The sequence below is a fragment of the Rhamphochromis longiceps genome, linkage group LG15 (assembly GCF_057381845.1).
Source record: "Rhamphochromis longiceps isolate RC_006_pf linkage group LG15, R_longiceps_female_GT1.1, whole genome shotgun sequence".
Taxonomy (NCBI): Eukaryota; Metazoa; Chordata; class Actinopteri; order Cichliformes; family Cichlidae; genus Rhamphochromis; species Rhamphochromis longiceps.
The window spans coordinates 32,823,801-32,848,622 of NC_140571.1; the positions used below are offsets into that span (position 1 = coordinate 32,823,801).

Here is a 24,822-nt window from a genome sequence, read left to right on the forward strand (position 1 = left end):
ACAAGATCGGAAATCTGTGCTCTCCCTGTCCAAATCCCTTACCTTTTTTCTGGCTGCTTCGAAACTTGACAGCTGCCAGGTTAACCAGGTTCATGCCGTACAGGTTGTAGTCTATGAAAAGCTGCAGCAGGTAGGGGATGTGGCCCTCATGAGGCTGGTAACTCTTGTTCATCACGGCTCCGCTTTGCAGCAGCTCGCACACTCTGCAGCAAACACAGATTGCTCCATTTAAAATAAAAAGATACATGTGCCACTTGGTGTTTAAAGAAAAAACATTCAACCGCTTACACACAACTGAACAAATGCTCCCCCAGCTCGAGAGAAAGCGTTTTTGGTGGAGACCAGACACAACTGCGGTCTGCCTTGAAATCAAGGATTGCTACAAGTTGTATCTGATAAAGTTTTCTCAGCAAAGCTTAATCATTTTGTTCCTTTTTGCTCTGAGGGCATGCTCTGAGGATGAGAGAGAGATCACAGAGATGTCATACCACATTTTTATCAAGCTGCACAGCAGAGGCCAAAATGTCAAGGACTGGCTCATATCTACATTACCCCACTGTGAAATTAGGAATGTTTAACTACACAAGCTTCAGAAAATCAAGCACATTGATGTTTGAGACAGGCTCCAAGTACATGTAAAGTGGGGCTAGTAAATTCAGTTTCACTTAGGCCCAGAATTTTAGTTTATTGGCATGCTTTAATTTAATATAAAATGTCTACATCTTCATATACTTTAGTCCACATACAGCCCCAAGAAAAGTTTAAATGTTTAGAAGTTTTACCATTCAGTCATACGAAGACAGAGAATTACTGATTTGTCTATACAAAGGCTTCCATACAGGCCCCTCTTACATAGTCTGAATATGACAACTACTGGAAATACTGGGTAGTTAATCTAATCAAACTTTACTTAATCAGTGAGTGAAACTCTTGAGATTTACAATCTCTTTTCCAAGAGTGTCCGGGGCTAACATCGGCAGCATTAAACTTGCATGTTTTCCAAAGGCAGGAGAAACAACAGTTCTTAGAGAAAATGGGGGAACATGCAGACTCCACATACAGGGAGTGCAGAATTATTAGGCAAATGAGTATTTTGTCCACATCATCCTCTTCATGCATGTTGTCTTACTCCAAGCTGTATAGGCTCGAAAGCCTACTACCAATTAAGCATATTAGGTGATGTGCATCTCTGTAATGAGAAGGGGTGTGGTCTAATGACATCAACACCCTATATCAGGTGTGCATAATTATTAGGCAACGTTCTTTCCTTTGGCAAAATGGGTCAAAAGAAGGACTTGACAGGCTCAGAAAAGTCAAAAATAGTGAGATATCTTGCAGAGGGATGCAGCAGTCTCAAAATTGCAAAGCTTCTGAAGCGTGATCATCGAACAATCAAGCGTTTCATTCAAAATAGTCAACAGGGTCGCAAGAAGCGTGTGGAAAAACCAAGGCGCAAAATAACTGCCCATGAACTGAGAAAAGTCAAGCGTGCAGCTGCCAAGATGCCACTTGCCACCAGTTTGGCCATATTTCAGAGCTGCAACATCACTGGAGTGCCCAAAAGCACAAGGTGTGCAATACTCAGAGACATGGCCAAGGTAAGAAAGGCTGAAAGACGACCACCACTGAACAAGATACACAAGCTGAAACGTCAAGACTGGGCCAACAAATATCTCAAGACTGATTTTTCTAAGGTTTTATGGACTGATGAAATGAGAGTGAGTCTTGATGGGCCAGATGGATGGGCCCGTGGCTGGATTGGTAAAGGGCAGAGAGCTCCAGTCCGACTCAGACGCCAGCAAGGTGGAGGTGGAGTACTGGTTTGGGCTGGTATCATCAAAGATGAGCTTGTGGGGCCTTTTCGGGTTGAGGATGGAGTCAAGCTCAACTCCCAGTCCTACTGCCAGTTTCTGGAAGACACCTTCTTCAAGCAGTGGTACAGGAAGAAGTCTGCATCCTTCAAGAAAAACATGATTTTCATGCAGGACAATGCTCCATCACACGCGTCCAAGTACTCCACAGCGTGGCTGGCAAGAAAGGGTATAAAAGAAGAAAAACTAATGACATGGCCTCCTTGTTCACCTGATCTGAACCCCATTGAGAACCTGTGGTCCATCATCAAATGTGAGATTTACAAGGAGGGAAAACAGTGTCTGGGAGGCTGTGGTTGCTGCTGCACGCAATGTTGATGGTGAACAGATCAAAACACTGACAGAATCCATGGATGGCAGGCTTTTGAGTGTCCTTGCAAAGAAAGGTGGCTATATTGGTCGCTGATTTGTTTTTGTTTTGTTTTTGAATGTCAGAAATGTATATTTGTGAATGTGGAGATGTTATATTGGTTTCACTGGTAAAAATAAATAATTGAAATGGGTATATATTTGTTTTTTGTTAAGTTGCCTAATAATTATGCACAGTAATAGTCACCTGCACACACAGATATCCCCCTAAAATAGCTAAAACTAAAAACAAACTAAAAACTACTTCCAAAAACATTCAGCTTTGATATTAATGAGTTTTTTGGGTTCATTGAGAACATGGTTGTTGTTCAATAATAAAATTATTCCTCAAAAATACAACTTGCCTAATAATTCTGCACTCCCTGTACAAAGACCCCAAGTGGGTTTGAACCCAGGATGAACGCTAAGCCAGTGGTTCCCAAACTTTTTTCGCTAGGCCCCTCTTTGTTTTACAAGAAAAATGCTCGCCCCCCCGCGCGTGAGCGCACACGCACGCACAAACACATCCTCCAACCACACACGCCCATATTTTGCTCCATTGCGGTTTATTTCACACCTCAAACATTTAGTAAACAATTAAGCAAATACAAGTAAACTGCAATAAATTACAGGTAGTAAGAAAATAAACTACTAACTCTTTTACGCTACGTCCGCACCTACACGGGTATTTTTGAAAACGCAGCTGTTTCTATGCGTTTGGACCTTTCGTCCACACGTAAACGGCGTTTCGAATCACCAAAAACTGAGATTTTTTAAAACTCCTTTTTTTGCCTTTACGTGTGGACGAGGAATACAGAGTTCGTCACGCAACGTTAAAGGTATGTGCCTTTTTTCACGTCACGCTGTGCGCCACGTTATTGTTTACATGACATGAATTGCAGAATGGCAGATAGTCAGATTAACAGTATTTTGTCTCTATCTTCAGGTTTTACACGCTTACACATGAAGTTACTGTCCCTCCATTTAGAAAGGCAGAGGCGTCATGGTGTAATTTGTTTTTTTTCCTGTGTAATAATATTCAACATTGCTATCAATACATTTTTCAAAAAATGTCTCTCTGTGCAAAATGGGTTTAAAAACAAAAACATAAACAGCTGTGGGATCCTGTTTGTCCGCGATTTGAACCGGGGGAACAAATCATGGCAGGATCAGCCTGATATTATTTGTATCCCACTGTAACTTTACTGTATAAAGAGCTAACATCTCCAAAATGTCAGGAGTAGTTAGTCATTACAACAAGTGTTTGTGAACTAAAAATCAAGAATGTGGGACACTGTTTGTCCCTGATTTGGAGAGCCCAGTGCGTGCTCTCGACGAAGGGAAAACCAATTCTGCAGGGGAGACCTACCTTGGCACTTGTGCAGGTGAAGCCAAAGGGCAGATATGCTTCACCATATTTTCTAGTCTTTGGCTTAGAATGAAGTTGGTTTGGAAACATATTCAGCAATGCTTCATCTCCTGCTTTGCGTTTGTGGAGGCGCCCCGTGCTAGCAGCGTCCAAGCGTTGTTTTTTGTCGTTGTTTTTTTCCCCCCTTTCATACCGCGCCGGCCCCACACTTTGGGAAGGTCTGGTATAGCCTAAATATATATATTCACATCCAAACATACATGTAATTACAAATAAAATTTGCAGTTTCACCTTAAAAAAAATTTATTTTGACATCTGGCAAAAATGCAACCAAACCTTAAACATACTTACACACATACAAGGCCAGTCTACTTTTCCACCTTCCTTCCTTCCTTCACCCCACCCCTCCCCTCCCAGCGATACATCATTCGTTCCTCCAGCCTGTCCCTCTCTCTCTAACAGAGTTACTCGCTCTCTGCCAAGCCTCAAATCAGTAGCTCCACTCACACTTTCAACACCAACACTGATCACTCTGGCAAATAATTCACAGTCTTCCCGTGTGCTTTCATGCATGGACACACACTCAGCCAATCAATGAGTACAGCTGAATACGCAGCGATCGATTTCAGTTTAGTAAGCTGGCAGACTCGTGCGCACAGTGTGGCATTCAAACAACAGGAGGCTGGGATGATCTCTGCTCACATTAAACTGCTTCGATCCTTACCTCTTGACCATCTGAGGATTGTATAAATAGATCTTCATAAAGAGCTTCTCCTTGGCGTGATAACCATAGTAAGGCCTGAAAGAAAAGAAGAAGAAAAAAAAAAAAAAGGCATTCAATATGTAAACCTGCATCACATACACATGTTAAAGTAATGTATACATACACATATAGACAGGTCACAGAAAGTAAAGGTTCTCTGGTGCACAGTGGTGCTTGTCCATGCAGAGCTCTAAAAGCTAAAACCACAATCTTAAAGTGGACTCTGAACCTGACGAGAGTCTGAGTAACTGAATTAGCAATAATGTGACATGAAAACTTAGAATACGTATATCTGAAACTGAGTGTTTAGAGAAGTCTTAAGTCACAATTGTTGGCTCACACACCCTTTGTTGTTTCAGAAAGGCTGTGTTTAACAACAACCTTTACCAAAGTGTGCAGTCAAGCTGCTTTCTGAAGCAAATCTCAGCTCAGTTGTGTCGGTACAACACAGCAAACACAAGTTACTTACATGCCGGAGACCAGCACCACCTTGAAGACATGTTGGTTGTTGGAGGTGGGGTTTCCCATGGCGACGTTGAGGGCCCTGTCGATGCTGAAGGCCACTTGCCGCAGGTAGCGCTCTGGCTGCTGCCCATAGTTGTCGTACGGCACGTAGATGTAGGGGAACACACCGTGGAGGTGGAGACACGTCTTCTGGCCTGCAACGCAATAAGAAACTCTATTAAAGCAGGATTACAATTAATTATCATGTTTTCCAAGTCTCTTACATCGAAATGCACATCAGACTATAATGTAAGCTGCTGATCATTAGAAATACGTTCTGTACAGCTCATCTCTCTTCTGGGAATCCGAAGATCAGTGTCCAATCAGTGCCAGCGCTCAATTGTGGTGATGGTGTTTATGCAAGCTCTTATTCTTAGCAGTTGCACTGCTTCATTACAGCTGATAATTGTATCATTTAAGAAAATGTTGGGATAAAACCAAAGACAGTATAAAACTTGGACAAAGCTTCTAGCAAAAAAAAAAAAAATTAAGCCAATGTGGAATTGCCTTAAATCTCCTATCTGAAGGCCACCAGACAGTGAGAGCTGTGGTTGTAAAAACACTTCCAGTAATATTGGAGTCTAAGGGAAAACAGCTTTAAGTACTGACATATGTAAACATTTTCCTTGTCAGTTTATTAAATCCAGCTAATTAGCTGAAAAACTCCACAGAAAAAGACAGGAAAAGTGTGGGAGGAGTGCAGCACAGAGGTCGATGTGAAGTTAGGAATACTGCAGCTCTGTGCCGGCTGACCCAACGGTGTGACACAACGCTGCTCCATCATTGACAAGCACACTGAAGTTATCAGAGGTGATCTGTACTGCAGATGCTCCGATTCATTCTCTCGCTGCGATTATCAGCCTGGGCCAGAGCTTTTATCTGCTGTCTTAAGCCTCACGTAGAGAATAAGAACAGCAGTGTGAAAATTAACTTACAACGAAGGCAGAGGGTGGTAAGGCTCATCCATGCCAAGCCTCTTTCTGTCTGCTTATCTTGCATCACTGACAGGCTGACAGGCAGTTGGACAGGAGGAGGCAGCATTGAGCAAGAGCTTGACTCTTGCCCAGACGTGTCTGCACATGCCCAGAGACTTCCCCACAATCATCACAGGGAGAACAGAGGAGAGTGAAAAGGGGAGCTTCTGGCATTCTTCCTCTACCCCACACACATATACCCACAGCTTGCCAAGTCTCCATCCTCATTCTGTGTTTGACAGATGCTGTGTATGATGCAGTGCCGCAGTCCTCGGGGCACCATTGTCGAGACCCCCCAAGATGGCACCTCAAAAAAAAAAAAAAAAAAAAAAAAAAAAAAAGCAAAAGAAATATTCCCAGCATTTTCTGCACCAAGATACATGTCAGGGCATCTGAACAGGAAAGGGAGGGTGATGCAAGATGGAACGTGGTGCTGAAAGACAATGAGATCCTCAGAACATGCCAGAATCAGGCATCTACTGTGCTGGAGCTCATACAAGCAGAGCTACTCATAGTGACAGGAGATATGGATGTGTTTACAATGATGCTTGTAAGCCCGCACTGTTTCCCATTAACAATGATTAGATACGCAACAATTATTGGATTTATCAATTACTTGATTGCTAGAAATACTTAAACAAAACTGTGCCTGTGAGGCACTGATTGTCAAAGTCTTTTCGTAAGCAGAAAGTCAAACAGCTGATTTTGGACTGTACATTACTGCTCTTTATTAGGCAAAGCAAAAAATTTGAAAAACGTTTGTTTGAAGGACATGGCGGTGAGCTGGTATGACATGGGCATTGTCAAACTGGAACACTGTCTACAAATAATGCATCGGCCGAAATGGCAATAATGTAGAAAAATAAATAATTCTTCAACATTTGAAATGATGTCAATATTATAAAAAATAAACAGTTGTTTGTATTTCTTTCTTTTTTTTTTCTTTTTTTTTTAAGGAGAGTAAGTAAGTAAGTAAGTAAAATTTATTTATATAGCACATTTCACAGATAAAAATCACAAAGTGCTTTACAGTAAGATCAGACATACAAGTAAAAATTAATTAAATTAATTAAAAGCCCGTTTGTATAAAAATGTCTTCAGCTGCTTTTTAAAGGAGTCAGTAGAGTCTAGACAGCGTAAAGACAACGGCAGAGAGTTCCACAGCCTAGGTGCCAGTGCCTGAAAAGCTCGATCCCCACGTGTTTTAAATCTAGAGCTTACTTTTGGGATTACCCTGTAATAATCCAAGTGCTAGAACTGCAGTTTGTGTCATGGCTGTTTGAGAATCGATCAAAGACTCCCATATTAAATGCCATTAAGTCCATCTTTTATATAAAGTATATGCTCGGCGCTAACTCTGTACTTATATTCAGGTGATTCTGTCAGCTACCTTAAGTAGAAGTGAAAAGGACATGGAGCAAATATTTGTATATATGAGACGTGAGCATAACACAGGAAGACATAAAGAAGTCACTGATTCCACAGATCACCATGATCACGGTTAGAATCGTAATAACAAATTTTTGTGATCTTGAAACTCAAAATAAAAAGGGAAAAAAAAAAAAAAAAAAAAAAAAAAAGGAGAAGCAAAATTATATTTTCATCCAAGGAATGAAAATTTCACTGAATAAGACAATCAGCTGATCACTAGTGAAAATGTGGATTGGTGGCTCGTGGCATGCAGACAGACTGTGAGATCGGGAAGTCCCAGTCTTGTTTGTACCATGTGTTTGTGTGTCTACACTAAACACTGCTAAGGTTTGTGTAAGTGTGCCTACTCTGGAGTCACAAAGGCTGGCGACCACTTCTGCGCCGAGGGAGTGGTGAGAGCGGCGTGTCTGTCCTCAGCCTGCCGAGTCAACATGGAGTCTCTCTCACACACACACACACACACACACACACACACACACACACACACACACACACACACACACACACACACACACACACACACACACACACACACAGTCTCTGTATAAGCAGCCAATGCCGACTTTTGCTGCAGTTGCTAGGCAACGGTGACAGCAAAGCAAAAGCCCCTGACGGGCAGCAGGGGAGATAAACAAGTGATTCTTTCCACCCAGCTGGTCAGGCCACAGAAAGAGACAGAAGGAGAAGGAGTGAGAGTGTGTCTAAAAAAGCAGAAAGAGAAGAGCTGACAGGCATGAGGTGTGTGTCTGCATGAGAGGAAAGAGGGGGGGGACAAACACCAGGAAAATAAAAAACAAAACAAAAAAGAATAAAATGAAACAGAAGGACAGAAACTAAGATGAGAAACAAAAAATGTATTTGTCAATGGAAAATTGTACGAATTTACGATAACGATATAACTGACGATATAATTGACACTAGACAAAATACTTTACAACTCCACAACTTTATTAGTGCAAAAAACCCATCAATGTATTTTCACTTAAACAAGCAGCTGTTTTTTATGTGCATTAAAGTTATATAAAAATGTAACAGTGCAAATGCAAAATTCTTGCTGACAGTTTAACCAAAAGGCATTTCCAGTGGAAATTGGCCGACAAATCTTCAGCATAACCATGTATAATATCCACAAAACTTAAAAAGAGGTTATACACACAATACGGTAATATTATGTTGAAGCACAGTATGTATCACTCCGCAAGGCTCCTCCTTATGATAGCCGTAATGCTCTGACAATCCATCAAGCGGTGCGGGTTTGTAGCTTAGCAAAGTCGTACTACAACATTTGCCAGATTTTCGAGTGCCATGTACCCCATAAAATAGTTTCAAGGTCAGTAAACAACCAGAATTCCTACATAAGGCACACGGGATTATAAAGGGCACTGTCGATTTTCAGAAAAATCAAAGGATTGATTTTAGGTGCACTGTATTTTCCAAAAAACACGGTAATAACGACGGCCCGCTAGCATGCTCAACCAAAAATAGTGCTTTGTTGTGTATCTGACGGACGAAAGCCAAACCAGTTCCACACCACTGAAGTTTTCGCATTTTTACAAACCAATTCTGGTTCATCGGTTTCATTCAACGATCCGCTTTCGCCCTTCTAATTCTTCGTCGCCACCGTGCTTTTCCCGCCATGTGCGTATGAAAACAAAGGCACTGCGCATGCGCGTTTTACCCATATTCTATCGCGATATTTCATTTTCGTATTGTTGCCCAACATTATACCGGTATTACCGTGAACGGTATGATACGGCCCAGCCCTAATTAGAAGTGCAGGTTTTCAGGAGCTGAAGAAAAATAAGAACAACAGGAAGTAGAGGGAGTGGGGACTGAGCAGGGTTTCAAAGAGGAAAAACATCTGACTCCTTTGTGCATTTAACTAAGAACTTTTTCTTCCTCGATCCATCCTGTTAAGCTGAGGTAAATTTCTGCAGACATACTGTCGGTACATTGAAGTGCTCATCCAATTAAGGCATCAGAAAGAACAAAACCTGCGCACGGCTAATCTACATCTGTCAATCAGGCATCACAAAAATCACTTCATCCTCAGGATTCACCACACTTTTTCTCTGATTTCCATAAAATAAGAAAGTGCTCTGGCTTAATTCCAATGTAAATTGTTCTTTCTGACATTGCTTCTATCTGCAAAGGCAAGCCACGAAGAGAACAAGAGAAGAAGGAAGAGTTTGTAGTTTTCCAGGTGCCTGAACATCTTTCATTACACTTCCCACATTACAGAGACAAACAGTCTGTCTTTCTGTCATATCTGACTTATTCATTTTTCTCCCGATAAACACAGCTGCTGTTTTTAATGGACACCTGATTCCTCCCACTCAGGCCAGCCTGTGAAGAAGAGCTCGTCTAGGCTTGTTAGCTTTGAAATGTCAGAAAAATATTTGTGTTAACCTCAAGATGAAAGAGCCTGACGTGACCAAACCCCAAAGGTATACAACCTGATATACTGAAAAGATAGAAAAATTATGAAGTTTGTTTTCATTACTGGTGAAGTGACAGCTCCCACACATCTCAGCTGTTCCCAGCCAAATGTGCCGTTTCCCATCTCCCTTCCTGCTGAGGAATTGTGAATGAGAACAGTAGGGAGGGAGGGGCTGTGACAGCTCTTGGGTGTTATCTTTGGGGCAGGAGTGCTGAGACAGTGAGACAGCACTCTGCCAATGGCCTTCCTCCACTCGAGCTCTTCTCCCCCTCCTCCAACCTCCTTGTGGTAACTGAAGCTCTATGACTCAGCACTGGCACAGAAGCCCCAGACTACTGCTGGGACAGTAAAATGACTACCAAGCAGTTCAGCTATAAAAACCAGCCAGTAAGTGAGTCTGAGACAGCGGAGCAGCCAAGTGTTGTTAACCACCCTGGGACAAAGACAGACAGATATTCTAACAAATAAAAAGACAGCGCTATGTGCTATTAAGTAATTTATTTATTTTTTTACTATTTTGGTTTATTGTTTATAAAGGATTCAAGCAACAAGCTCCCTATGGAGAAGTTAAAGTAGATCATTTATAAGTTGTGACAAAAAATGGTTTAAGGCTTTGTTCACAATACCATTTAAACGTTTCCACACATGAACTCCAGAAAATGTCAGGACCACAGAGAGCAACCTCCAGGGTTAAAAAAGAAAAACGACGTGCCAAAACCTGCAGTTCCTTGTGTGGCCACTAGAGACTGGCTCCAAAAGAGTAAGTGCCCCTAGACATTCATTTTAAAATGCTGTGTTTATAGCCTGGTAAAAAAATAAATAAATAAATGAAAACAGGTCCTGTAATGTCATTGACATTAGCAGTGAAATGGGGGGTTTGAAGTACTAATGCTTGTTGCTGTATATAGGAACTTGCTGGTAGGGCTGCTCAATTAATCGAATTTGAATCACGATTACGATCTGGGCTTTCAATGATCATTAAAAATGACTGAGCCGATTATTAGCCCCTCCCTCGTGCTTTACTCTCGCGCTGCTCCGTGTGGCAAATCGAGCGCACCTCTCTGCATTTCGAACAGCGTCACAACAATTAAGAAGAGGACCCGAGGGAAGCTCGGAAAGCTAAGCAGAAGTTATGTGGAGAGGAGAGTGACTGCCGTTGGTGGTGTGGAAACATTATGGGTTCGCGGAGTCAGACGTGGATCAAGTAGACACAGTGTGTAAACTTTGCTATGGTGTAGCTGCACCAGAGCAACACTGCAAAGTTCACTAAACATAGATGTTTACATTTTTTATTTATTTCTTATATTGCAAACATTTGCACTGCTATCAGTATTTGCACACTATTTTATATTATTTTTTAAAGTCATTATCCAATACATTGTTATTGTTAACCCTTTAAAGCCGGTCAGAGCTGCACGCTCCGTTTTGTGTAACTATTTTTAAATCCCTATAGAACCGGAACCGCGTAAGCTAGCGCAATAATTTTTTTTGCATATGAAACCAGAGGAGTTGTACTTGCATCTCATGCCATCAGCTTGTCCTCGGTCACGGTTTCCTTCCACATAAAGCTTTGCAAAAATTGCATAAAAAGCGCTTGCAGGAACAAAAACATAATATTCCAGAAACACGCTTTGCCGATCCGATCAGCTGTTTGTAACACTTCCCACACTGAAACAGACGTCAGAGCGAACTATCGCATGTCCGCCATTTTCGCGGAAAATAGTTTTTTACTTGTAGGCCTTAAAAGCCTATACTGGTGTTTTTATAAGTCATGTTTGACTTTTCTGAATAGTTTCTGGGATGCTTAGAACTCGAATTGCACTGCTGGAAATGGTTTATTTTGATGCACCTGCTGTTTTCTTTGCAAATTTGCATCATAGGATTGTTTTTTTTTTCCTGCAGTATATAAAAATTGCTGCATCTCCAAAATAAAACTATGAAGACACTCAAAATAAATTTCCTGTTGTTGTAAACTATTTTTTGCAACTTTTTTGTATTTAAAGTTTTGAGGGATAAATCTCTTAAAATTTCTCCAAGTAGAAATATATGTAAAAAAACAAAAACGATTTTCAATTTTTTTGTAGTTTATTGCACTTTTTTTGCAATTAATGTAGTTACTATGGACTTAATGCATACATATTAAAATATGGGCTATAATAGTTGTATTGATGTATAGCAACTTGAAATGCTCCCACAAATTGCACTACAACATGTAAAAAAATAATATAAGCTCTGGCGGACTTGGTTCTATGGTAGGTCTTAAAGGGTTAAATAAATATCGTCAAATAATCGAGATCTCAATTTCAGTGAAAATAATCGTGATTATAATTTTTGCCATAATCGAGCAGCCCGACTTGCTGGTTAAAGAACATTTATCTAGAGCCCACAGCTCTAGCTCTAACAGGGTTAACTGATGGCACGACCATAGCTGGACTGGCCATCGGGCATACCGGGCATTTGCTCGGTGGGCCGATGGTGAATTTTCATTTTTATGGGCCAATGTTTTTTTTTGTTTTTTTTTGTAACGGTATAAACAATGAAAGGTGGTGGATTGGCCAGATGCTGGCTGATGTCTAAAAATAACTCAGTTGTTTGGTGGTGGTTATGGCGGAGCTTCCACAGATTCAGTAACATTAGTAAGTGGTGGAGGCCAGCAGGTGGATGAGGGAAAGGGGAGGCAGGAGGAGGAAAGACCCGAGGCGGGGCCGGTCCGAGTGTCAGGTGAACTGAACTTCAGGTAAGAATTTATGACCTGCAGTCTAAACTAACCAAGTTTAGGTGGAGTTTATTTTCGTTGTGCTAACTTTTTATAGTCAGTTACAATAACTCGTACTGCGTACTAGATAGCATGACGGAGTTTCTATACAGCTGGGTGGGTGCTATGATTTTACTGATAGTGAACTTTATTTTATTCATAAGGTTAATTATTAGAGTTGCCAACCGTCCCGTAAAAACGGAATCGTCCCGTATTCAGAGAAAATATTACACGTTTCGTATTGAGCTGAAAAGAAACACGATTTGTCCCGTACTTCAGCTAGAATAGAAAAAAAAAAAAAAAAAAAAAAAGACAAAGCTGGACTTATTCTGTCGTTACGCTGCAGCTGCCTCTTCTTCTCTCATTCTCCCCCTCTCTCTCCTGTTTCTACTTCAATCATGAAACTGATCAATGATCAGCTGATCGGCTTTTCTCTCGTTTGTTTATCGCTCACTTTGCGCCAGAAAGCGGAAACCAGCGGATGTCGCGCTAAACAACAGCAGCACGTTTAAGCTTGATCAGCTGTTGTTAGAATTTATTTAATATTAATTTCTACTATCAGCTGATGTTTGCTGGAGCCACAGCTGCAAAAAAGCTGCTGGTCATGATATGGTTTGGTTATCTGGTGAGAGGGAAACATGAAGATGAAACCAGGAGATGTCCTTACTGGATCATCAGAGCTGAACAGGTGATGGAGAAACAGGTTTACCTTTTAGGTGACATGAATGAGTTGAAGGGAAGTTATGAACTGTTTCTGAGAGACAAATAACACCAGGATCCTTTTCTATGTAGCTGACAGCTGGTAACTTGTGCAGGGGCGGGTCTAGCAAAGTTTTGCCAGGGGGGAAAGGGGGGGGGGGGGCACAAAAAATACTTTCTTATTTTCATTTAATTATCCACCTGCTCATTAAAGATTTCTGGTTTGATTAGAAAAGAAAACATTGGTCCACACACCTGAAAGTCCCAAAAATGCATTGTGAATTCTGTCTCGACTCTTCGGATGTATCCGTGTATTTCCACGGTGCTGATGCTGTGCTGAGCGGAAAGCTCCTGAAGCTTTTGAAGTGTCGGAATGTGGAAAGCTAACAACGTCCCCCTCACCAGTAGACTAAATTATTTTTAGCCAATTACAAGTTGAATCTGGTAGTTGGGGTTGTTAGCTAAGATACCATCATTAAGAAGCGGCACAACTAATATGTCTATGCGAGCTGATTTGCGATGTACACTGCTGGCGTGGCCTTTTTTTTTTTTTTTTTTAATGCACCGTCTCAGATTAATTCACTGCGTGTCGTGCTCAGGGCATTTTGGCTAAAGACCGGCCCACCAGGTATTAAAGCCATAAAGCCTTTGAATGAAAACAAACACTGTTGTGACAGTGATGTACAATCTTGTTGGTATATGTATGATTTCTATACATTTTATGTCAGATAAAAACTTTGTTTGTAAGCTTCAGAAAATTATTTAACAAAAGCCAGACATTTTAAGTTAATGCAACATTGAAGCAGCTGGAATCCATAGCTGTGCGTGTTCATGGAGCTTGCATTTTCACATCACTACCTGACAAGTTTGACTGTCTTCAGAACATTGCAGAGGCCTTATTGACAGTATTTGGCTCTACACATCTGTGTGAGCAGATTTTCTCTCACATGAAGAGTTTCCTCAGGTAGCCGTCTGAATGCTGGACCAGAGATCAGATTAACATGTGTATTAACAAACATGCCATATTGGCTCAGTTTATTTTTCTTATCATTGTTGTGAGGAGACCATAAATAGCATTTGCATTTTCTGTTGTACAGTTCATTTGCTGTTATGGAGTTCTTGTTATGGATAAAAAGTGTATTTTTTTTGTTTCAAAATAGCTGATAACTATTCGCTGATAGCTGCCAACATCTGCAAACAAATATAATTCTATAAAGTCGTTCTATATAGTGTGTAACTCTTCATATAGAGCGTTATTAAATTTATTGCTAATGCAATCATATGGCAAACTGACTTCTGAGGAAATTTTAGATGGCACTTGCCATCAGAAAGGTTGCCTACCCCTGGCTTAAAACAACAAACAATGCTTGTTATGGCGTTTTAAAGCATCAAATTTCCCTCCCTTGTTACAACCATCATATCTTTAAGCTCCAAATACACAGTGTCTGCTGCAGCAGAGAAGCAAAAAGACACTTAATAATAATAATAATAATAATAATAATAATAATAATAATATCATCATCCTCTATGAAAGGTGAGCTTTGCTGAGTACAGGTCCCATTTTCCAGGAACTCCCCGGGGAGCTCACTTGTCTTTGCCTTGGTGGCATCAGCCATTTTAGCAAACCTGGTTTTCCATTTTAAGATAAAACCTCTTCTCACCCATACTCTGGTATTCGTCTCCTTTTTTATGTTGCGGCTTTGAGCCGGGTCGTCACACACATATACATTTATACACCTGAAAGCTCTCTACAACCCAGTTATGTTTAAATCCATAAAAAAAATAAAATAGTCATATTCAAAACATTGCTCTAAGTTATGTCACGAGAATGTCAATCCTTTCCCCCCCCTTCCCTCTCCTACCCAGTTTGCGGGTACAGCTAGCCTCCTGCTGTAATTAAACAGTCAGCTGCCACCGGGAGGAGTGGAAGAAGACGTTAATAAAAGCACTGCTAGTATTAATTAAAAAGGCCCAATGAGAACTGTGTGAAATCTAGGACTGAGTAGCCACTCCCACTGCCTGCATAGAAAATGTCAGAACAGCAGAATACGATGGAGGAAGAAGATTATGACAGACAAAATAGTGATGATAATTCCCACGCCTTTAGGAACTTTAATCGAGGTGCATCTGTGCAACGGTTTTTACCTAAACCTGACAACAGGGTACGTGAGGGCAAAGCACACACGCAGTCTTGAGAGAATTAAAAATAAACAGAATAAAACGCAAGTTAATCTGATGCACACAAACATGTTGGCAGAGTCACCCTCTGGCTCACTGAGCAGCCTGGCAGAGTGCCAAACAAATGAGACAGAGGTAGAGGAGGTGTGTGGAAGGAAAGGACAGAACCAAGCAAAGCAAGTCTGTGGTACAAAGGACACTTACTGCTTAATGCTGGGTCTAAAAATGTGCTGTGAATGGCTTTGTTTTTATTTGGAAGAAGGACATTTTGAGAAAGAGACCGATCATAACAAGAGTCCAAAAAGAAGACTGAGAAAGATTGTGAAGACAAGTATGACCAGTTTACTCTTTGCTACGCAGGTGTCTTGTAAAAGAAAGACCAACAAAGAGGAATGTAGATTCCTTGTCAGAAAGATGAAGCCAATGCGCTCGTGCTGCAAGTGTTCATTCTCAGCCCCCAGTTTTAAACAAAAACAATGATAACACAGCAGCGGTGATGACGCTGGCACAGTTTAATGTGGAGTCGGAGCCGTTACTGTTACTGAAACTGTGAGCTCAGGTTGAGTGAAAGAAACTATTAGGGTTCAAAACAGCAACACTGTTCCATTAAAACATTTATTGGGAAAAAGCTAGGAGGATTTTTACATCAAAGCATGGGAAGAAAAGCAAACTTCGTAGCTGCTCCATCCATCACACTTTGTTTTACACAGACTCATACTAATCATGCTACCACTAGAATTCCTACTATAGAAGATTAAATGGTTCCACCAATCAGGGAATCACCACGTCGTATGCGTTCAAGTTACTGAACCCCCATTCTCTGACAGAAAGTCAATTTCACTTTCTGACAAAAAGTAGCTGCTGTTATAATAACTTTGATTTCCTGTAAATGGCTGCTTCCAAAGAGCACTTCCTGATATAGCTCCACTTTGTAAGATTTCATGAGTTGCAGACATGAATGCACTCACACATCTCCATCAAACTGCAGAAATGGCTTAAGCAATCCAATTTTAATATTTCTGGAGGACAACAATGATGCAGAATCAGCTGCACATGAACAGAGTCACACAGACATAGATGATCGACAACCTGCTGGGACACTGTGGTTGCTAGGGAAAACAGTGTATTCCACGACTAGTTCGTGAGTAGTTGCCGTTCAAATTAAAAACTCAATAGGATTTATTATATGGAGTTTCATCTATTGAGGATGCCCTCTTACAGTTGATTTTACATCCAAGAGGTTTTGTATCTGGCATTGTTCATTGTGGCATGGTTTACAGAATTTGTGTTGCCTGAATATTTTTTCAATTCATTCTTTCTGTTGTGACTGAAATTTACATCTTAAAACCATTTATACTCAGATGGAACAGTTTGATCTTGAACAGGGCCTGTTATATAAGACTAAATGTTTAATAAGGTTCATGGTTGGTAGAGACCACAGGTTGGTTTTGAAGTTTTCAGCTGCTCCTTCTTAAAAAGGATAATCATATGCCCAGCTAGTTCATTGTTTTGAGTAAGGGAGTGGTGACTTGTGGGTTTAAATGTTTTCATGTGTTAATGTTTCTTTGTTTTGCCCTATTAGTGGTTGCCATGGGCTCAGTACAGCAAACTCCCTCTTACTTTTTGTACTGATCTGATACAAATGACATATGGAACAAACAAATTTATTAAATATGGTTAACATATAAATCACAAGCTAAAATGAAGTAATTTTAGAGATTAAAATAGCTTCCTGCTTAAAACCTATGTTAAAAACAGCTATTTGACAGAAGAGATGACTGAGTAAATTGCAACATACAATAACTATTTTTCTAGAGTGATCTGGCAACATGGGATGCTAATAATGCTTGTCATGAGGCCTTGACTGTGGTGATAGAGGTGGGTCTAGTGGCTATACAACTTAGTGACCAAGAGCATAGAATACCCCTGTACGCCGGCGACAGTTTTTCCTAACAAACTTAAAATTTAAAGTCTTAAAATTACCCTTGATAGTAAAATATTTATCCCAGGGACCTAGGAGCATTGATTTGTGAGGTCAGGGAGACATCAGACAGATGACTGCCTACATCAATGTATAATCATGTGGGTCAGAGCTACTACAAATCTTCCAGTAAAACTGTTCTTATATTCTGTTTTTATATTCTTTATATTATACACTCAAAGGAAAAATGGGAAACCTTGTCCTTAGAAAATACTTTCGACATATGGTACAAAGTGGCATATTAAAGCTACTTCCTCCGTATCATCTTACTACCCTATATGCTGTAATGAATCCTTTAGGGCTGGAAGGACAGATTGTGGCTTCAAAATCTGGGTGGCATTGGGTGACAAACATTTTCTCAAGTATCTGCAATTAAAAATGTCAAATTCTTAAAATACAGACGTATAGCATCTAATATCTGAGCTATCACTATCCCACCTTGAAAACCTTATTGTTGATAAGGAAATTTAGATTTCTTTAGTTTATACAGCATTGCTGTTGCATGAGAGCAAATCCACTATTGACATGTTAGAAGCACAGAGAAAGGATGTTCAAGCAAATACAGATGAAAAGAAGTGAGGAAAGGCATGCCTAAAAGTCCCAAAACAAAAACAATCAATCCATACAATAATGAAGATGTTAAAATACAAACGGTGATGAGGACCTATATCACCCCAACCAAGTTTAACTGATGGTCTCCTGATATTTGTGACACATGTATCAAGTGTTTGGAGGGAAAACAGCACTATTTCAACAATATTGGAAAACTTTTCAAATTATGTCAGACATGCTAAATCTAGAGATTCCTTATCAAGCAAAAATGAATGTATTGGCATCTACCCCAAAAAGGTACTTTTGTTTGTGTTTTAATATCTCTTGTACATTCAGGTTTTTCCACTTAATTGTACATTTTATTGTCAATTGGGGTCCATTTGCAATGTTTAAAATAAAAACAAAAAACAAAAACAGTATAGGTTGCAATACATATAGACATAACAGTAAGAAAGACAGACTGCCTGTACCTGTAACTACAGTGACTACCTATACCATAGCTACATCAAAACATATATTTGTCAACCCAATATGTTTTTTTTTCAGGAACTTTCCTTTCTCATATGCTGGAAATATCAGAAAAACACAAACAGCCTCTACACCCACACATAAATTCTTCTACAATATTAGATTGTTTGTGCCTTACCCCCACAAAATGAATAAATATATTTAGTTCAACACAGAAATAGCCACTATGCATGACAAACATAGCCAAACAATGACTTCTTAGTCAGCATAGCAGCCCTGACTAGGGATGGGTACTGGTACCGGTTCTGACATAAACGGTAGTAACCAGACCGAAAAGCAGCGCACATTTTTTTTCTTGAGATGTCATACACTTTGGATTCTAGCCAATTATTTTACCTTTCCAAGGATAGTAGGCGGACCCACCCAGGTACGTACATTCTTTTAGAGCAGAGCTACAGATTAAAAACGCCCAAGACGGAGCGCTCGAAAGTCTGGCTGTACTTCACAGCAAAAGATGCAAACTCAGCAGCCTGCAACAAGTGCTTTAAGGTGATACTGTGCAAAGGAGGTAACACCTCGAATCTGATGAAACACCTGGCAACGCATAGCGCTTTTTTAAGCCGAGAAATGCACCGTATTTTATAGCTTGCTGCAAGACCAAGCACCGAGCACATCTACTGCGGGTGTGGTGCCTGTTATCGGACCCAGAGTTAGCAACATCCCCCAAGAACTCGGAGAGTAGAGTCCTGGCCCCTAGCCCTGCCAGTGTAGCAGAAATGATGACGCATGATGACGGCAGCAGCAGCTGTTCTTCTCTGCGTGAGTAGCTTAATGTTGTTCGTGTGTAATTTATGTTGAGTAGGCTAACCACGTTATTACATTAATGCATGTAAGGTGAACTAGCAAACACCGTCGTAGTTACATGCGGCTGTCTTCTTGTGTGATAGAGTGATACCATATATGCCCTATAGCTGCAAAAAAGGCTAACATTGTTATCTTTTTACAAGAAAAACAGCCAAACATGAGAGGTTTTAGGACAAAGTTTGTGTTTTCCATTGTTTAAGCACCGGTTCCAACCAAAGGAGGTATGTTGTATCAACAGAAAAGGCTAACTTGGTTATCATTTTGCAGAAAAAAAAGAATTCTAAAAATAAAAACATAAGAGGTTTTTGGACAACGTTTGTGTTCTCCATTCTTTAAGCACCGGTTCAAGCACCGCTTAAGCACCGGCACCGTTTCAAAAGTACGAGTTTGGCACTGGTATCGGATAAAACCTAAACGATACCCATCCCTAGCCCTGACACCAACTTTCATGGTCACTGCCATTGTTCTAATCAATTAACAGCTGTCATTAAGTGTAGTTATGCCCCTGTATGATGTTGGGGGTCATTCTGAATTGATTCCAGGAAACATTAGTGGAGCACAGCACCTATACTGCGATGCTTTAAATAAGCCTTTGTGTAAATTCACTGAGGAATAGTGAAATATCAGTCAAATATGCACACAGCCACACAGTGTAGCTTGATGCTAGGGGTGTGTGTGTAGGAGGAGAGCAATAAGAGGAAGGGGAGTGAACAGAGGAGGGTGACGACCTGCTAAATCACAGCCTTTCTAATAGATTCATTCGCAATCTTGTGCTCCTTAAATTAACTCCTGGAGAGAACAGAGGGGATGTATTACACAGATGAGCAGCAGCGCCATGTCCCCGATAATTCCCCAATATAAACTTTCACATGATATAAAAAATGTCATATTTTTTGTGTTAAAACTGTGTGTTAAAACTCCTGAGTACACAAATAAGGCCAGGCATGTCTGAAAACAAGATTTGCTTGTAAGCCTCTGATCATTATTTAGTATCTAAAAACAAACAAACAAAAAAACTTCAAAAACCTCCAAAGCAACACAGTACTTGGCAAAATATGCAAACATGTTGATGTGTTTCAAACTCTTTCTATAGTTTAATGTAGGCTCTTTCTAGAAACACACTGGAAAGGTAAATGAAGACAACTGCCAAGAACAAAGAACGGCCGCACACTGAAAAGATCTGTCAAAGGGATGTGGTTTATCGATTACAATGTTTCCTTTTTATCTTATCTTCATTAAGTAACAAAGAGACACACATATCAAGAAATTTAACACAGGAGTCGATGCTGAGTCAAAACAGTTTGCCACATACTAAACAAATACTTATAGTACAGCAAGGATCGGAAATGTTGGGATTTTATCTGCACTGCGACCACGGCTGATGTTGCGTACTGATACCAAGACTTTTTGTATTCGTACTGATGGTATTTTGTATGTTTTGGAATAAGATATAACATTAGTTCTGCCTACATTTGAAGTGACACATTTCATATCCAGTATGGTTCAGACATACTGGATATAGGATTTCTAAGACTGATACCGATATTTGGTGATTAAAAAAATGTCACTACTCCCATAAATCGGCTAAGTTTTTTTCCCCCACATACGATTGTTAAAATGGCTAACCACTGAGGCTGCCATGGAAATATTAAGCTGTCTGCATGTGATTCACTCTGAGTGGTTTTGGTATTTTGCGAATGCATAATTAATCCACCCTCTGAACCAGAAAACCTTCTGCGCTGATCACGCGTGTTTATCTGCTACCAGATAAGGAAAAATATGGCGCCATCGTTTGGATTTCACAAGGAGGATGTTGAACAAAATCTGGTAATTTGCAAAACATGCCATAAAACTATTGCCGCTAAAGGTAGCAGTACCACGAAATTAGTCCATCAGCTTAAAAGTCATCCACTGCAAAATAAAGACTTTCTTAAACTCCACATGTCAACATCTTCCCACACACACACACACACACACACACACAAAAAAAAACTTTAAATAAACCAGCTGTGATACGAGCTACAACGCCTACTGGCGAGAGAAACAGAAAAACGGCACAGTAATTCCATGTTATTGTTTATTGAACGTGAAGCACATTTATGGTTTCTTTGCAGCTGGTTCAGTAAACTTCGGTCAGAGCGTGACAACACTTGCAGTTTTAGCCGTTTGCTTGGTTCCATGAAGTTGAGTGAGTTTGTGGCTTCGTTGGTTGTGTTTAGGCACATTTGGCAAAATTATGTAACTGCTCTTTAATTGTTTGTCGTTTTTGCTGTTTGGTGGTTGTAGAAATGGTTTATATGTGCTTTTAGCTGAGGTTTCTGTGGATACCACACATGCCGATATTTACATAAACTCACAGAGGCTTAAACTGCAGCTCACCCCGTTTGCCCCCAGTACCGGAGATGCTAAGGCTCAAGACATTTTGTGATATATATTGTATCGCAATATAGCAAAAACATATTGCGACATTAGATATTCCTCATATCACCCAGCCCTAATTTCGACTACTTTTTTTTCCATCTCATTGATGTTGAAGATGCAACCTCCGAAATTACAAATGCCTAAACATTAGCAAATAGCCAATATCAGACTATAATATTGGCCAGTCGATAAATTAGTTGGGTATAATAAAACAGATGCGGTATTAAGAATACACATAAGTGACTCTATTTTTAAAAGTTTTTCTTCATAGTCTCTTCAGCAACTGTGTTAGTGTTTGCAATTAACGGAAGTAAAGATGAACACTGGAGGCTTTTAAACTCTCCACATCCAGTTTTCATTACAAGACTTTTAGAGGAAATGCTATAAGTGCACAATACAGACTTTTGAATGGTACTTGTGCCACATGCAACATCAATTAAAAGCTGAACATCAAAGAGTGCTGGCTCAACAATGCACTTGCACAAACACAATAATGCTTAAAAGAACAAAAAAAACCACAAGTAATCAATGTCAGAGATTCATTCCCACTTACGACACATTATGTTAACACAATCTTCCTCTTACTGTTATCTACTGCTAGCTAGTTTATTGTGACGGTGCTGTTTTTTATTATGTTGCTCTTTTTTTTTTTTTTTTGTTTGCTTTCTCTTCTGTTTTTTTTTCTCCATACAGGTGATCCAGGTGTTTTGTTTGTTTTTCTTTCTTTCTTTCTTCCCCCTTTCTCACCGTCTCTTCTCCCCTTTGGTTTTCTTTCTCTCCCTCTCTTTCTTTCTCCCTGTCCTATCCCCCAGTCATGTCTGTCCCGTTTGCAGCAACCGAAAATAAAATAAATTCATAATTATGGTAAATGGTAAATGGCCTGTATTTATATAGCGCTTTATATTATTATAATAAAGGTCAATCAAATGGACCAAGGCCATGATGATCCACTTGGTAAAATAAATCCGCTTGGCATCTTTCTTGGCCTTAAGACAACAATTCTGATGGCTAAAGATCCAAACGGGACACACAAAAAAAAAAAAAAAAAAACCCACAATAGGGCTGGGCGATATGGCCTAAAATCAATATCACGATAAATTGAGCAGTTAACCTCGATAACGATAAATGGACGATAACCACCCCAAGTGCCAAAAAAAAAAAAAACGTTTGTTTTTTTGTTTTTTTTTTTCATTTGATGGGGCTGTGGCAGGCAGCATAGTTCCTCCAGTTATTTTGATAATATTATTCCCCCTAGACCTATTCATTGCAATTATATTATTACCACTTTAAAGGACTGTAAAATGTCACTGAAAATAAATGAAGACAATAGTAGTAAGTACTTTTAGTGGTTAAGATTTATTAACTGAACAAAATAAAAAGTGTAGGATACAATATGTAACCATGCTCTCTAAAAAATGTGTATCCCTTGTAAACAAAATAGTTTAATAATAAATATGTTTCACATTGGCTATTCACAAAGTAAACAATGATTGTGCAAATGTAATGCCATCATGGACAAAGGCCTATCTCTGCTAAGGCCTTGAGGTACTATAACTTGTAAACAAATAATGTCACAAACACAAATGTCAATTGAACACAGAAAAAACTATAATAAATACTAAGCACTGCCATGTGACTAGTGAAAACTATAAACTCTTAAACAAAAACTTGTGCTGCAGGTGGTGGAAGAGGTTGGTTGTGTTACCTTGACTTGACGCAACAGTCTTTTTGCAGAGTTTACATTTAACAATTTTTTGATCAATATCATCCTTGTTGAATCCAAAATGTTGCCAAACGATTGATGATGCATTTTTTTTTGTTAACAAGCGTCTCCTCTTCCTCCTCCACCAGCTCTACCTCCGTCGCTGCTGCTTCAACATTTAAATCGTCCTCCATTTGTTCACCCGTGTCTCGTCTTGTTATGCTGGGCTTACACTGTGCGATTTTTGGCCCATTTTGAGCCGATTTTTGAGTCGTGCGACCGTTTTGGCGATCGGCCCGATTTTGGCCTTCATCGTGCGTCATGCATCGTATAGTATACGTGGGGTAACGAGAAGCGATTGACACCTCACGACGAGCTCCCGATCATCAATCGCTTGGTCGCGAGGATTCACGACCGTCGTGAGGGTGTCACCGCAGTTTGTCACACTGCGCACGCGCAAACACAAATGTCAGCGAAAAAGACGGCGCAGCACGACAGTGCAGCGTGTGATCTGGACACAAGCGACGGAGGCACAACTTGTAGAACTTTGGAAAGCTCATCCGAGCCTTTTCGATGTGGCCTAACAAAATGATCACGACCACAACAACCGTGAAAATAGTTGGATCTACACTGCTGCTCAATCACAGCTGCCTGATCAATGTTTTTCATTAGCAATTTAGCAAAGTTGATGGTGGTGGTGTGCGTGTCTGTGTGAGTGAAAGACAGAGAGGGAGAGCGAGCGACAGAATTTCTGTTATAACCTTCATTTTATGGACGCACAGTGTGAGCACTCAGGTCGTATCAGAGCATCGGGCCGTATAGTGTGAGACCCTGCATCGTGACCTATGAACTTCTAACCCCTGCGAGTCAACCGTACAGTTTGAGCAGGAGCTGAATCGCGCGACTGAAAAAAATCGCACAGTGTCTGCCCAGCTTAACAGGTAGTAGAGTCATGTGACTCCACCCCGTCAAGTCTGTAACGTAGCACAGCGTCTTAAAGGGACATGAACATCGCCAACCTGCACATGCCTTTTCTTTTTTTTAAAATACCGAATTTACCGACATGGGCAAAATGACGTCGATGAGAGTCATAAATTTCGGTAACGGTAAATTTTTGATATATCGCCCAGCCCTACCCCACAATCTTCTTCATTACGAAAAATACCACAAATGAGGCAAGAGCCATTGTTGTTTTTTTAAAGACAAGAAATAATGTAGAAAAAAAAAATGCTGTACAATGGCAAGCTTGGGCTGCAGCAGTGATACAGTGTTGGATAGTAAATACAAGAATTTGGTGCAGGACTGAAGAAGGACATTTCCCACATGCTTGATGAATTACAGAGTTTAACAGCAAACAGATAATGCATAAGGGATACTTTAAAATCATGCATACAAAAAAAATGTGTAGTCCCACGCAAGCTCAATACTTTACAGTTACTCCTCTAAAACCAAATGAGGTGCCCAGTGGGTGGCCATTCACGTACTTAATTCAAGTGGTCGGA

At 40.2% G+C, this 24,822-nt stretch overlaps 1 protein-coding gene across 2 annotated transcripts in view; it reads right to left on the reverse strand.

Moving 5' to 3' along the window:
- The window catches only part of rev3l (REV3 like, DNA directed polymerase zeta catalytic subunit), a 95,274-nt gene that overhangs the window by 44,434 nt on the left and 26,018 nt on the right, over positions 1–24,822 (reverse strand). The window contains exons 2-4 of one of the 2 annotated variants that reach the window (XM_085381619.1): positions 4,821–5,010; positions 4,313–4,387; positions 43–203 (exon numbers count right to left, since the gene is read on the reverse strand). In XM_085381619.1, coding sequence (XP_085237745.1) covers positions 43–203; positions 4,313–4,387; positions 4,821–5,010 — 426 coding nt within the window. Of the gene's footprint in view, positions 1–42; positions 204–3,588; positions 3,765–4,312; positions 4,388–4,820; positions 5,011–24,822 lie in introns of those variants that run through there. The other variant, XM_085381620.1, reaches the window with a different exon arrangement.